Source organism: Teleopsis dalmanni, chromosome 2, assembly GCF_002237135.1.
Source record: "Teleopsis dalmanni isolate 2A chromosome 2, ASM223713v2, whole genome shotgun sequence".
Taxonomy (NCBI): domain Eukaryota; kingdom Metazoa; phylum Arthropoda; class Insecta; order Diptera; family Diopsidae; genus Teleopsis; species Teleopsis dalmanni.
This window is the reverse complement of record NC_051847.1, coordinates 2341339-2358461: the sequence shown is the minus strand read 5'-3', so window position 1 is coordinate 2358461 and position 17123 is coordinate 2341339. Positions and strand designations below refer to the sequence as shown.

The 17123-nt window shown below is 31.0% G+C and overlaps 1 protein-coding gene across 1 annotated transcript in view; it reads right to left on the bottom strand.

Annotated features, from left to right (window-relative positions):
- Window positions 1-14635: 14635 nt before the first annotated feature.
- LOC119683399 overlaps window positions 14636-17123 on the bottom strand; it is a 9853-nt gene continuing 7365 nt past the window's right edge. The window contains exon 2 of the mRNA XM_038097062.1: window positions 14636-15328. Within this exon, the coding sequence (XP_037952990.1) occupies window positions 14636-15328 (693 nt within the window). The remainder of the gene's footprint in view (window positions 15329-17123) is intronic.

Here is a 17123-nt window from a genome sequence, read left to right as displayed (position 1 = left end):
ATTGCATATTTAACTTTGTACTAAAGACGTTTTATTCGAACTGGTGTATCTGTGCTGTTTTATTGGCTGCATCTCGAAAGCAAATCTTTTTAACTCCGACATTTCAAAATTTACTACTTCTTTTATAACTTTTTGGAAATATTCGTATATTTTTATCATTTTTAATTTTCGAGTTATCAACGCTTTATTAATTTGGTATTTTATTACAAATATATTTTCTTTTAATATTTACTTACGAAATATGCTGTCTCTTTGTGCTATTTAAGGCTTCAATATTGTCAATTCTCTTCTAACAAAATTAATTGCCTCATAGATTTATTTATTGCTTAATATATATATATAACTTAAATATTATGGATATGTTGAAACGTTTAGGATTACGAGACAAAATTAGATATATATGTTATTTACAATATGAAAATTAACATTAGCACATTATGTTAATTCTAAAAACTAAATAAAGATCAATCGTTTCTCAGTACGGCGTAGAGTCAAATCTACAAAAAAATGTAAAAATGTCTTCATATTCCTTGTGAGAAAATTTACAAAATTTTTAACAATTTTTTAATAAATTAAATAAATTAAATATTTAATAAATTAAATTAAGTAAGTCTTTAAACGAATTCAATTAAGAGTGGGACTTGAGGAGTTCTAACAATTTTTTTTTAATTTTCCTATTCAACACAAGTTCAGTCTAAAACACATCGGGAATTAATATAAAAAATATATATAAAAAAAAATATAGGGAACTTCTTTTAAAGTCAGAAAAAAACTATATCATTTAAGTAATAATTTAGAACATTAACAACTATTCTAAAAGTAAAAAGATTTTGGAATTAAACGAAGTGAATTTGACTTCATAGGACTTGCTTCAAAGGTTGATGACTTTTTTTAGATAACACCAATAATGATGGTTTATATAAAAATTTTGTTGAATGTTTTGGAATGCATAAAGCTTAAAATATCAATTCACGACAACTCTCTCAAACAACTTGTATAAATTGTATAATTGGCAGTTGGCACTAAAAGTATACATTTTTAGTTACACTTATTTTTAATTAGAAGTTATTGATTTATTATTAGTAGCGATAACGTATAAGTTAACACAGGGATGTTTTCATTGATTAAATGTTTTGCTCTAAAATGCTTATGTAAGAATTTCTTGTATAAGTAAATTTAATCTAATATATCCTTTAGGATATGTAGGATTTGATTAATAGATATAGAGCAGACAAGAGTATCTCAATTATGAATTATGCAAGTATGTTACAGATTTATATTGATTTTAGAATCAGTTTAATTATTTTAAAATACATCAACGTTAAGTTTAATAGTTAAAATATGAAATGAGTAAAATTATGCCATAGGAGTTTTCAATTATTAAATATCGAAATTTTTTCTACTTTAAAGTAAAATGATTTACCTATTCGTGTATCTTTTTATAGACATCAACGCAACTTCATTAATTTTAAGCACGTTGCCCCGAAAAAACGCTTGTAAAATATTAATTAAAAAATAACACAAAAATTGGCGAAACGATTTAACACAATTTAAGCTATACAAATGCAAAAATGTATTGTTGAGATTTCTTTCAAAACTTTTATTAACGAAAACAAATGTGAAATGAGTAAAGAGTGATTCATCTCAGAATCTGAAGGTGTTTCGAGCTAAAAGAAGATTTTTTCTAACTTTTATTAAAAAGAAATTTTAAAGTCAATAAATAAATAATTATTAAATAATGCTTAAACTGATTTAAGGATTTTAGTTTATTACTGAAATTATCATTGTAGGTGGGCATGGTTAAGAGGCAAAACTTTACAAAAATCATACAATTTGTGTTCTTTGTTGGTTTTTTGTTTTTTGCAATGAAATTCAATTTAATGAATCTTATGAAAAGTATTTGAATACTTTTTTAGTTCATTTTTTCCCACAATATTTTGGTTAATCTTTTCAAAATCTAATATGCAGTTTACTTTTGGTTTTTTGCATTAACAATATATGAGAAGTTTGTATATTATTTTGTATGATGTTTAGAGACGAGTCTATGTTTATGTTTAAGTTTAAGTTTACGTTTATGTTTATATTTATATTTTTAAGTGCTCGAAAGTGTTACAAATCAATTTCATGAAGTTTTTAATGGCATTTATTTAACCTCAGGCATGCATCCGTTGTATGTATTTTGTACGTAACTGAACACATGGCACTTGCCACTTACCACTTGCTCTGGTGTATATTGTTAACTACATTCCTTCGACTTCGACTTCAGCTTCGACATCGACATCGACATCGGGTTCGATATTTTGTTTGTAAATTAAAAGTCATCAAAAGCCAAAGAGTTGATAGTAATACTTAACCTGCTTTTAAGTTAGCAGTCTCCTACACTGCCCTTCTTCCCCCTTCTTCCCTACCCTAAATCTTTCCTCTTCGATAGTCTCTTCTTTTTTGATGATTTTTTGATTTTATAATAAATTGACCACATCAAGCAAATTGGCTACTTTCTTTTCATTGATTAACTTTGATAGCTTCTGTTGGACTGCTTCGGCGTGCTTTTCATTGGTTTTTGTGGCTTCTAAAAGGTTTTTAAAGGTGTTCTGCTGCTATTTAATACATTTTTCGGTGTTTTCAGTCAAATTTTTTCATGTTGATAACTTTTTTATGGCAACCTTTGCATGCTCATAATTGAATGCTGTTTTTGTATCTTTAAATTGGTTATTTTCGATATCTTTTGTTTAGAATGTTTATAAAAGAATTTATTACAAAAAATGAGAAGAAATATAGTAAAAAAATTATTAAATGAAATTTAATGCAAATGAGTTGACTCGAGTTTTTGTGGTAATTTGTTTGTTAGTTGTAAGTTTGTGGCTATTATTCATGGTAAAAGTTGGAAATGAAAATATATCGAATTTTATTCAGAGTAGATTTTTATATATATTGATGCTGCTATTAAACTCTTTCACCTAAATTCTTTGCAATTTCTTGTAATTTATTTATAAATTTTGAATAAATTGTTTTTATATGTTGTTAATTTGCTAAAAAATCGCTAGTCAATAGGAAATGAATTTTAGGCCAAACGGAAGACAAAAATTTTGATTACCACGAAACTCATTATTAGTGAAAGTAATTTATCAAATTCATAGTATATTAATTTTTAAATAATAATAATTATTTATAAAAAAATACAAAATGTTTTCTAAAATCCGTCTGTTAAAGCTATTAAATTCATCATTTTTTAATTTATTGATTTATTTATTTCTGTTCATTGAAAATATTTTTATTAAAAATGTTCACATTATACTAATAACATCATAAATCGACAATAATAATAAATTTTTATGATTGTTTCATATCATTTAATAGATTATGTATTAGACCGCCAAGTAAATGTTTGCATTTTATGTGTGTATTATTTGAATATTACTGTTTAAAGCTTAAACAATATTAAAAAATATTTAAAAAGTCAAAAGCAGAGTTTTGTATATATCTATTTTTCAGTTTCTGGATTATGCTAATATCTGCAAAACTCTAAATTAAATATTTACTTACTTTTTTATTCTTTTTTTATTCAGTCTCAATCTTGTTCATCATTCTTACAAACAATAGTTCTTTTTGTAATTAAGTTTCTTAAGAATATAAAGTTCTTTATTCCTATATATTTCACTACGATGACGGAGTTTAAGGGTACTGTAGGTCTAACTAGCATAAATAAATTTTATTGACTCATAACTCATTTATAGTAATGGTTAACTACACTACTCGGGACGTAAAATTTAGGACCACAATATTTATATTATCTATTTAAAGCTATTGAGACTACTTCTCTCATTTTCTTCTCTATAGACAAATATAAATAACTTAATATAGTTACATAACTATTAATCCACAGCTATAATTCAGGATTATTGTATTTAATTGCTAATAAGGGAGCTATTGTTATTACAAATAAATGAAATAAATATTGACAAGCCAAATGATAAAACAGGCTTATCATTTGTACTTCCAACAAGGAACCCTGTTAGGTATGATTAAGTTAAAACCGAGGTATTTTATACTGTGTTTATTGTGATGAAGATTCAATAGATCAATACAGTAGACACTTTAGTGTGACAATATATACACATTATATTGCTAACTTTAAATCGAAGAATTGATAGGTGATGGTACTCGTATATGAAGATAATGTTGATTATATATGCAAAGCAATATATAGAATGGTCTCTTTCAAAAGTTAGATACCACATTAGAAGACATATTTACAAAACCACTGATTACTGTACCAAGATATTCCATATATAATATATGCAATTACAGACCACTTATAAGGTTAATTAAAAGTATTAATTTTAAATGTTAGTGCCATGATTTATATGAAGATATATTATAACTATATGTACATATGTTTATTTAATATACTATAAATAGGGAAGTATTTCTCCCTATTTAGATAGGAATGAAGTCTACTTTAATAAGTATATGTTGCTAAAAAATAGGTTCATGAATAGGTTGATGAATAAAGTGTCGAGAAAAACATAAAACATTTGATATCAGTTTTAAAAAATAATAACTTCAAAAAATTAAATTAAAATAAATATATTATAAACAAATTTAATTTAAAATTATGCAAAAACTTTTTCTTTTTGTTGTTGATTCGAAAAACGATAAAAAGTATATTTTGCAACATGTGTTTTATATATGTAAGTGTATCGAATTTTTGAAATCAATAAGAAATAAATTTTAATTAAATTCATTAATTAAAAGCCAAATTTTAAGCATTTATTAATATTTAAAACAATAAAACCCAGTGTATCTGCAAATTTAAAATTTATCTACGTATAAGCAAAAATAAATGAGCTCATTTAGTAGAATGAGGACAGTGGGAACATTAGAATTGTAAATTTTCAGAATTTATTAAACATAAAATTTTAATGTGATATTTTTTCCATAAATTCTTGAAAATTAAGCTTAAAATTTATAACGATTTAGTGATTTTAGTTAATTTTAAAAGATAATACAAAACAATTCTGTTTTATGGAAAATTTTATATGTTTAGTTACATCGTACTAGTATTAACTTATTATATAAATAACAATTCTTAAAATTAGTATTAATTTACTACGTTAATATTTTATTAATCAAACATAAACATTAAACACAAATACTATTTTTTTTTGCAATGTATTGTGTATATATTATATAAAGTAAATATCAACAAAAAAATAGAAAAAATGAGAATGGATATAAAATCTTCCCAAGCTTAGTTATATTAGTCAAGTTGAGCTTTTACTGCGACTCATAAAAGTTAAAAAATCTTTGCAACAGTTGAGTTGCCAAATAAAAATCTTCAAAGCAGAGATACTTAAACAAGCCACAAAAACTCTTGATTTGATATGATTTCTGTTTTTGGTTATGGTTTTGACCAAATTAAGCCATCAAAATCCGCCAAATTAGCAATGTTCAAAATCGATTGTCTCCAGCTTCCCATATTTTGTACAGATTTCAACACTTTGTTGCCGTTCATATTGATCAGTGAGATCAAAGCGCGATCGGACGTTGATCTTTTTTGGACTGTGTTCTCTTTGAATACTTTTTTTGTGCTTTTCATCAAAGTGGGTTCATAAATATCACGTTCCAAATTTCAAAAGTTAACAGGAGTAATACGGTTAAAGGGTAAAAAGGTGTTAAACGTGATCATCATTGTAAGTTTTATTATACAATAGCAACTGGTGGACAGAAAGTAAGTGAACTTTAAGTGGAGTTGTTAAGAGTAAAAACAAAATGTTTAGAGAATAGTTGTAATATTTGCATGAAAGGGTTAAAGAGTGTGAAGTAATAATATTTTATACCGCTAAATTCTTTAATATATTTCATTATTAATATTCAATTATTCATATATAGGTTAATAAATGGAAGTAATTATTAAGTAATTTGCTCTAGTAAAGCTTAACATTCGCCATATTCTAAACTCGATTGATGTCTATAGTAGGGATTTAAATTCTTAAATTCATCGATTTCATAGATTCATTGATAAGAAGGCGAGGTACGTAAAATTATAAATACTATAAATTTTAACTTTTGAAATAGCTAATGACATAGCTCTTTCAATTTGGCATGAATAATATTTAAAAACTAATGAAACATATGTATGTCCTCAGAAACTAGAAGTTATTCACACTATTATAAAATGATCCAAAAGATAGATTTTGCTATGAATGCTTTTTCGAGTTGAATAAATTTTAAAAATTAAATTAATTAAAATTAAAAAACGTAATTGACTTTACAAAAAACTAAAAACTGAAAAAGCTCAGAAAATTTAAAATTTAATTGTGTTTGAGGTTACAACTAATTTGTTTGAGACGCGCCTAAGTCAATTATATTTTTGTTACTAATGAACAAACAAAACTATTTGCCTTAGAGCAATAGTCATGCTTATATATATATATGTAAAGCATTATTAATTTAAAGGATGAAGGGTTATGGCGGGGAAGTATAATATACAAATAGGAAAAATGAGCAGTGCTTTTGGAAAAAAATATTCTGAATAACTTATTGTTTATATTAAGATAAAAGCTTTTTTTTTCGTTACCCAATTTTCGGGATTATTTGTCCAAATCATTTAGAAATAAACTGTCCTTGATTTCACATTGAAATGTTTTGACCGAAACCATTATCTTTAACTTATTCAAAATCCTTAATAGTGCCAGCTGTTGAGGTAATGCTACTTGTATCTAAATATGGATTAATATAATCAAATTTAATAAACTCAAATCGTTTTTAGCAAACGAAGAGTCCCTAAGTCTGCGACATCTACTCGTACTAACAAAATTATAACCAATTAAGAAAAGCCTATTGAAAGCATAAAGCAAAATAAATTCTTCTTAATTAATTAAATTTGTGCTGTCATAAAAAAATACCTGATTTTTTTACATATAAAGTCTCAAATTTCAATTTAACGCCACTTGATTTTATGGCTCACACAAACAGCCATGCAAAATTGTTAGTAAGAGTCCCGTAAGTTTTTAGTATTAACTGTTTAATAACAGCGGCTGCTATTCAAGTGTTTAATAGTTGTATTTTCATCATTTTTTTATATCTTTTAGCTTTGATTTTATCTATAAAGATTTTTAATTTGGTAAAGACTGCAGTTTATGGATTTTGACTTACTCAACAATGTTTTGGTTTTATTTTTGCAATTTCTTTTTATAATTTATGTTTCAAGAACTTTTTTTTCTTTATTTTTAGTCAATTAGTCAATTAATTTTCAATTTTTTTAGGGCAACTTAATACTCTGGGAACGTTTAAAACTGATTACTAGTGATGTTTGAGGTGTTTAAGTATTATAAGCATTATTATAAAAATAATTACTGACAAAAAATTAGATTAATTAGAATGAGAACATTTGTGTTTGTGTTTGCAATTACAAAATAATAGTATAATATATATATTTTTAAAATTACATAAATATTAATTTATTTAGTAATATGATAACTTGTTTAAGTTTATGCCACAACTTTAGTTACTATCAACTTGTGATCCAATATGAAGAGCCTTTGCACTTTGAAAATCATTGTTTATTGAAAAAAATGTATTTAATATAACATGTGGTATTTACAAAATTACATACAGATAGTGTTTTAAAAAAATAATATAGTGTTTTTAATGGCAAACAATAGTTTCGGTTAATTTGTAGCTTTATTTTTGCTCTGCAAAGATATTGTGTTTTGATCTGTCTAGAGTTGTAAACAAGTCTACTTAATCAATTAAGTATGCATTTTGTGTGATCTGACTTATTATTATATACATACATCAATAGACACCTAATAGCCAAATTTTTTTAACTTTGGATTATAGATAGAAGGAAATAACCAAAATAGTCACCCATCATTATAAATAATTATTCTCTTTAACTTACTTTTAGTGTTTGAAGAAAATAGATCAACGTATTCTACTTAAAACACTTTATTTAAATAGAAATAAACCATTAATAGATTTATAAATATCAGCTTATGTTCTTAGTAATAATAGTAGTTCACAAATATTTTTCTGGAGTTTTTTCCTTTTAGTTATTATTTATTGTTAACTTATTTCAAATACTACAAATATTTATTTAGCAGACTAAGCATGATTATTTAATTTAAGACGTGCAAAAAATAGTTGTATTTCCTGGCAGCTAACTTTTATGTTGACATTTCAATTGCAGTTCAAAAATCTACCGATGAGCCAATATTTATCTCTTTTAAGAAATACCAAACCATGAAACGAAAAGCCGTCAAGTTTATTTGTTCGTTTGCAGATAGTAAATCGTAACAGGAATGAATAGCCAACAATTGCAGATAAATTTAACCTCGGCGCTTCAAAAACGTTTTTTCCCCCTCAAAAGTTGTGGTTAGAGTTTGTTGTTATTTAATGTGAGCCATCCATGCGGTTACCCTTAGATATGACGATTATTTGACTTTTAATAATCATTTAAAATATTAACTTTAGTTATTGTCATAAATAATTTCTAGAACTGTAACCTTAGATAATTTTTATATCCGTCTTAAATTTTGCAAAAGTAGTGAATATATTCAATGCGTTAAAGCAAGCATCAAGATAATTAATTACTACACAGTCAAAGATTATTTAGTAATTGGACTTTAAACTTATATTGGAATAGCCATATCGCATTAAAACTATAAGAAAGTTTTTAACTGTAATACATAATAGAAAATTGGTTATTCTCTTCTTTCGATCACCAGAATAAAGGAGAAATCTGCTCGAGCAATAAGTTGGATTTTCTATATCCTTAAAATATGAATAAAACTAAAAAAAAACTAGCCGACCTTTACGATGGCTTTATGCAACTCTGAACCGAGAGTTTAGTGATAATATAATGAATTGGTAATTAGGTAGAAATATTAGCCAAAGAATTAAGGGGCTCAGGAACTAGATTTGAAGAAAGAAAGAGTAAATATTTAGATTATTTAATTAACCTAAAAAATAAAAAAAATTATTTACGATTGTTAACTTTCCGTTATAAAAACTGAACTATATGTATATTATTTAGAGAGATGTGCAAGATTAATATCCATATAAGACTAGAGACTTCTGGATATAGATTTCTCTATAGATTATGGAGTTTAAGTAGATAGAACACATCTATATCATAACTAAATAGACTATCCTTTTAGAGCTGTTCAGTAATACTTGTATAGATAGTTTAAAGATCATCTCATATTACAGTTGATGTATAACAAATATATTGAGGAAATTATTATTAAAAGTTATTGGTGAAAGATTACTTGCATTTGAGACAATATAGTAGAGTTCAAATTTTAGTTTGATGTTTTTTCCGGAAGAGTTTAAGTTTAATTTTTTCTTTTCTTAAAACACAAAATACTGTTTACTGTTTATTTTGAATTAAAGAAATTGTTTATATCTCATTCTTATCTCCAACTTTCTAAATTAGTTGCGCGAAATACCTATTATTTGTGCATACACAGTTGCACATATATACTCTTATATCATATCAATTTCTGTGTTTATTTATATGTTTGCAAATACTATATAAGAATACTTTTCATATTTTTCTTGAGAATTGAAACTGAAATCCATGCTGACTGCTGTACCCTTCAGTTTTCGCAATTGGGCATAATTTACTCAAATCTCCTTAATTGGTTCTCTGAAGTTCAGATGCTGTTCTTCAAGTTAAAATAAGATACATTTAAATGTATCTGATATATTTTATTATCATATAAAATTACTTAATTCGTAAATTGTCAAGTGTTTCGCTCGCTCGTCAAGTACAATCGCCGCAAAAAATATGCGCCTAAGGACAAAACTTATTTTGGATGCTGGAATTTATACAAAAACAGTCAGCAAAAAACAAAATGAATAAAAAATTGTCAACTAAGAACCCACTTCAAAATTTATATATAACGAACGAGTTAATAAAATTAATAAAATGTATAAGTCAAAACAACCTTTAACAAGGTTAAGAACCATTTTTGGCTTAACTGAGGTTTTTTTCCGATTGCGTTTGGGTGTAAATGTACGAGAATTGATTCGAAATTATATTTTCGTCAGTTTTGAAATATAAAAAATATCGCATTAATATATTGATTTTAAATGTAATTCGGAAAGTCATTTTTTGGTATTTATTTCTCGTTTTTTGAATCGATTATATTTTTTTTGATATGATTATATTTTTTCTGTTTTTTTCTGTTTTTTGTTCAGTAAATCGTTTTTAATGTTTAGTTTAAGGCCAACAAACTTTATCAGACCAAAAAAAAAAACGCATTGACTGCAATTTTGTTTGTTGCATTGTATTTTTGGCTGAAATATTTCAAAACTCAAACGACTAAGCTGGAATTTCAAATTTTAATGAGCCTTGATTCCTTTTTGAAGTGCCTTTTTCGTGCAGTGAAACTTGAAGTGAAGTGAAACTTTTAAACATTTTCAAATGAGCACAAATTTTTAAACTTTATTTATGTGCAAAAAGATATATCCTGACTGACGTCATTGTATTCAACCAATTCAAGGTTATCTCGAAGGTGTAATGGACCTGTGACTTTGAATGCTTTTTCGTCTGCTGGTTAAGTAACAAAGACACATAGACACTTATGGGCAGGAAAATTGACTAAACGCATTAAGGCAAAAAAAGGTATGTATATTTCATGTAGAGAAGTGCTTTTAAGTTAAGGGAACAATACTTATAAAGTATATTTTGTTAGGTAAAAAATGTATACCAACTTTGTGCACATGAAAGTGTTACAGTAGTATATTATACATATCGTTCTGACCAGTGTTCGTTGTTCTATTGCACACGATGATGTCATTTTCGTTTTGTTTGCAATTTTTCAGTTTGAATTTCATAAAAGTCATGAATTCGTCATAACATTAGGTTTACAGAAAATGTGTTACTTTAGCCATAATTGGAAGTGTTTACGTAGTTACTTTAACGGTAGACTAACAAACCTAAACTGAAGTCTCATATACAAATATGCAAAATATTGACGACACAATGAATTCATTCAATAGAAACTTTCGACAGTCATAAACCCATTTTTTCGGAGTTCTTTTCGCCATGAATTTTAAAGTCTAATATGACGCATATATTTAATTTTATATATGGTCTTCTTTTTTGTGGTTATTACTGCTTTTTTTATTTGTTTGCTAAGTCTTAATCAATACATAAAGTAAGCGTTGAAATTTAGCTATAGAAATTGCAAAAATTAATGCTTTAGCAATGATCTGTTCACCTTGCTAATTAATAAAACTCTAAAAATTTTCAATGTTAATAAACTTTTATTCAACTTTTTACAGAGAGAAAAATCGGAACGTTCTCCTCAATTCAAACAAAAAACTTAAAAATATTTGAAATTGAATTTTACTTTTTAAATTCAATAAATGCACAGCCAACTGGGTCGCCACAGTACCCCCTCCTAGCGATGGAGTACTAGCAACAACGCGACACCACAACTAAGTCGACAACACCACTCTTAATCACGAAATTCCGCTAACCTTGCTGGGAAACGCACTACTCTACCAGCTCGTGTCACTTTCGGAATCGGCAACAGGGATTCACGCCTACAATCACCAGAAGTCACTAACTGATCACCATTCAACAACGCTGAAGGCTGACGCGTTTCTGGAACAACCTGTTCAAGATCATCACACGTTAAGTACGCCGCCTTCAACCTATCATTCGAAACAGTCACCTCTCTCCCACGGCAAACAATAACAGACGTCTTCTCATTACGACTCAGCACCTCAAATGGACCTTCGTAAGGCTGCTCCAGTGGAGCTCGAGCACGATCCACTCGAAGAAAAACGTGCTTACAATTAATAACGTCACGCGGAACATAAACAGATGGATGACAATGTCTTGTTGATTCAACGGATTTAACCTTAGCTAAAGCCCTTCGCAACGCCGACACAAAATCAGTCTCGGACGACTTCTGCTTGAAATCCGAAAGCATCTGCCCTGGAACACAAAGAGGATTTCCAAACAACATCTCTGAAGGACTAGCATTTAGGTCTAGCTTCGGTGTCGTTCGCAATCCCAACAACACAAGCGGAAGAGACTGCGTCCAATTACTTGAGGAATGACATCGAATGGCTGCCTTCAATGTTCTATGGAAACGTTCAACCATACCATTTGCTTGAGGATGATAAGCCGTGGTATGAAAGTGTTTCACTCCAAGCAATCTCGTCAGTTCCCGAAATACAGCAGACTCAAACTGCCTACCCAAATCAGTGGTAATAGCCTGCGGAGAACCAAAACTTGCCACCCAACCGTCGATAAAAGCCGCTGCAACTTCTTCTGCCGTAATGCCCGACAGAGGCACAGCAACAGGCCACCGAGAAAAACGATCGACGCACGTCAAACAATAACGCTTCCCCTGAGACAAAGGCAATGGACCCACAATGTCAACATGAACATGCTGGAACCGACTATCAATATCAGCAAACGAACCAATTGGTGTTTTAGTATGCCGCTGAATCTTGGACTTCTGACACGCAATGCAACTACGCACAAACACAGCTACATCCTTAACCAAACCAAGCCAAACATACCTAGCCTGCACCAATTTCCGCGTTGCTCGAATACCAGGATGAGCCAAACCGTGGAGTTTCGAGAGTACCAGCTGCCGACAGTTTGCGGGAACAAAAGGACGAACACGACTGCCTGACACATCACAGTACAGTTCAATACTCGAATCCGGCAATCTCAACTTCTTCAACCCAACACCATCTTCAGACTGGCTCTTCAGCTGAGCGAGCAACTCTGCATCAGTCTTCTGCCCCTCAGCAATTAACTCAATAACATTTGCCTCCAACTGAACCGTAGCAACCCGAGACAAAGAGTCAGCCACCGTATTATCTGCACCAGCCAGATGACGAATATCAGTGCAATACTGACTAATAAACTCCAGCTGTCTTGCACGACGAGGAGATGCCTTCTCACTTATTTGCCTGAACGCAAACGTTAATGGTTTCTGATCCGTAAAAATGACGAAATCACGTCCCTCTAATGCATACTTAAAATGCTGGACAGCTTGATAGATAGCAGTCAACTCACGATCATAAGCACTATACTTAGTCTGCGCTGGACTCAAACCTTTTGAATAAAATGCCAATGGCTGAGTCACACCTTTCACTACCTGTTGGAGAACAGCACCCACCGCAACGTCTGAAGCATCAGTCGTGAGCGTCAATTGTGCATCCAGAGCCATGAAGTTAAGCAACGTAGCTTGGGCAAGATCATTCTTGCAAGCCTCAAAAACCTCTACATCTTCTGGAGTCCAAGAAATCACCGACTTATCATTCTTGCGGTTACCTGGTGTAAGATGAAACAACCGCTGCTGATTCTGCACAGCGTTACGCAGAAACGGCCGATAAAAGTTCACCATGCCTAAGAATTGTCTAAGCTGTTTAACCGTTGCTGGCAGAGGAAAATCACGAACAGCTTGAACTTTACTCTCCGGAGGACGTAAACCCTTTGCACTAATAACGTGCCCAAGGAACTCGATCTCGGAACAGCCGAACTTACACTTGGCAAAATTCACGGTCAAACCAGTTTCTCTAAGTCGATCTAAAACCAGTCGCAAATGCATTCTGTGTTCTGCTTCATCTTTTGACGCAATTAAAATATCGTCGATGTACGCAAAAACGAAATTAAGATCACCTAGAGTCTCATTCATAAAACGCTGAAACGTCTGGGCAGCATTACGGAGACCGAAAGTCATAAAGCGAAACTCGAACAGGCCAAACGGAGTTGTAATAGCTGTCTTCGGAATGTCTGCCAGTGCAAGCGGTATCTGATGATACGCTTTCTGCAAATCTATCTTAGAAAACATAGTTTTACCATGAAGAATACTCGTCACATCATGAATGAACGGAATCGGATACCGATCAGGTTTAGTTTGCGCGTTGAGCATGCGATAATCGCCACACGGTCTCCAACTTCCATCGCCTTTGCGAACCATGTGAAGTGGACTTGCCCAACAGCTTTTCGAAGGTTGACAAATCCCTGTCTGGACTAAAAATTGGAATTCCTTCTTGGCTTCTTCAAGTTTGGCTCCAACTAAACGTCGGGGACGAGCAAATGACGGCGCACCAAATGTCTCGATGCAATGTTCAACCTTAGTAACTAAACCCATCCGATTTGCACTCATAACGCCTAAATCACGGTATTCATTAACCAGCTCAGCATAAGCTGAAACTGAACCACACACACGCACAGTATCTTCTTGAGACACAGCAGCCTTACCCTTCATCATCAAAGTCGTCTTCGAATCAACTAACCGCTTCCTTTTCAAATCCACTAACAAGTCATAGTGATTAAGGAAGTCGGCTCCAACAATAGGGCAGCTAACATCCGCAATCACGAACGTCCACGGGAAATCTCTACGCAAACCCAAAGACAAAAGCAGTCGACGCTCGCCAAATGTTTGAATAGGCGTACCATTAGCGGCATATAAATTAACTGATGCAACACTGTTAGCCCTTTGCTTCCAACGACAGAACGACTTCGGTAAAACTGATATGTCCGCACCAGTATCAATGAGAAAAACGGTCGACGTGGCAGGATCTTTAATACTAAGTCGAGCTATACGAACACTAACCCCTTCTCGGCTCGACGACGTAGAAGGAGTGCCTAGTTTTTTGACTGATGAGAGCTTGCCACAAAACTACAGGGCTGCCGACAAGCATTAGCTCTATCACCAAACCTTTCGTGATACCAGCACCAATCTGGATGACTTCCTGGTCGGGAACGAGTTCGCCTACGCCTCCTCGATGACGATCGACTTTGCATCGACTCACTACGACGTAAATCCAAACGACTCAGACGCTGTTCGATTTGCTCAAGCCTTCGTAAAATCACAGCATTCTCAGAATAGGCTGGACAATCAGAGGCTGACGCTACAGCTATCTGTTGAAAATCACCCGCCTCGCAAATACGGTCTGCTAATTTCGCCAGTTCTGCTAGTGCCACGTTCGATGCCTGCAGAATAGCGCGCACTTGTGGTGGCAAACGCTTCAGCCAAAGAGACTTAAGGAACTCATCGCTCACCTTGTCTTTAGCTAACGCTGTCAACTTCGTTAGCAACTGTGTTGGGCGTCTATCACCAAGTTCAACTTCTGACAACAACCGTTGAATCTTCCGCTGCTCGCTCTCACTGTACCGCTCTATGATGCAAGCCTTTAAATTAGCGTATCTTCCAGTTTCAGGAGGATGAAGCACTGCATCACTTACATCGGCGATAACACTTGACTCAATCGCTGCTACTACCGTGTTGAACTGTGTGATGTCACTCGTAATGGCAGCTACTGCAAATTGCGCCTCGATCTGAGCAAACCAAATCTCCGGTCGCTCGTGCCAAAACGGTGGCACCTTCACTGCTACACGGTTTACGACACTTCCACTATCAGAAGCCATTACTACACCTTCGTCTGCAACTGACATCCCAGCTCGATAATTAGATATTTAGCTCAGAAGTTAATATTTCTAAATTTAAACTTTTTCGAAATCACGTCGGGGTCACCAATTTAGCAATGATCTGTTCACCTTGCTAATTAATAAAACTCTAAAAATTTTCAATGTTAATAAACTTTTATTCAACTTTTTACAGAGAGAAAAATCGGAACGTTCTCCTCAATCAAAACAAAAAACTTAAAAATATTTGAAATTGAATTTTACTTTTTAAATTCAATAAATGCACAGCCAACTGGGTCGCCACAATGCTTATATCAAAGAATACTAAATCTAAATGCCAAACAAGCACAATATTACAAATTAATCAATGAAAAATTAAAAAGTCCTTTAGAGCCACTTAGAGATAACCTTAGCATATTTCTAATGTTGAGTTTCAAATTTACCTTTAAGCACCTATAATCGATCAATCGGGGCGTTGTTGAGAGCATTTGATGAAAAAAGTGTAAAATTTCGATCAAAATTTAAAGACATGACCGAGATTAGTAAGCGCCAACCGTTTATAGTACTTAATTATAGTTTTCTTATTTGAGTAGTATCTAATAAACAAAAGTTAAATCCTTTAAAATCGCATGATAATTAGTAGGAATAGCCAATTTTTTTAACTGATTTCAATAAAGTCATTAAATTGATAAATTGTATATTTCGGCTAAGAGCCTGGCTAATCATTGGTATTTTTATAGCTCAGAACTGAATGAAAGTTAAAAAATCTAATTAAACTTTTCTTAGAATTCGTAGCCTTTGAAAGGCATTAAACAAACTTGCTTCATCGCCAGATAAAGCAGCCAAAAAAGTGGTAGGCAGTTAAGATGAGGTTTCGACACATCTTCAACGTTTTGAAGTTGAACTTCAGAACGCGTTTTGCTTAACGCGATACTTTATGTTAACAAAGTCTTTATGTTATATTATAGATGTTATCTCATTTGGCATCTTCTCTGAGTTTTTGGTCGTTTGATGTTTTGGTAATAATTTTTAGAGTTACTTCGCTAATTTTTAACGCAAATAAATCTCAATGAAAAGGAGTCAATTTTTTTTATTATTGGAATTATTATTATTAAATTTTTGCAAAATAAATAAATTCTTTTATTACTTTTCTGCTTTTATTATATTCATTTCAAATCGTTGCTCTCAAAGTGTTCTCCACAAAAAATAAAAGTGACTTAATTTGTACAACGAATATGAAGGCGTAGGTTGCTACATTTACTTGCATATGATGTCATTTTTGTTTGTTAACTTGGTCGACAGCACCATTCGAATATGGGTTTCATTGTAAGTATGTTGAGAAAATATTGATTTCGATATTGTTTTTAACTAAAAACTTGAAAATAATAATAATAATTAAAATTTTACTTAGATAATAGAATGAAGATAGTATAAAAAATTTTCAAACAAGCACTGATTCAAACATTTAAAAATTCAATATTTCATTAAATATGTAATTTTTTAATTTCCTCCTTACTTTTAATACGATTAAATAGCCATTAAAATTTGATTTCCGAAAATATGTTATATATGTTCCATGGGCGTAATCAGGAAGACAATGCATTTTTATAATTTCGCCTTATAAAAACAAATAAGCAAATATGGAAATAGTGCCACTTAATATTTAAAAAATATTAATATCATTGAATTAATATTCTGGTTTCAGTTT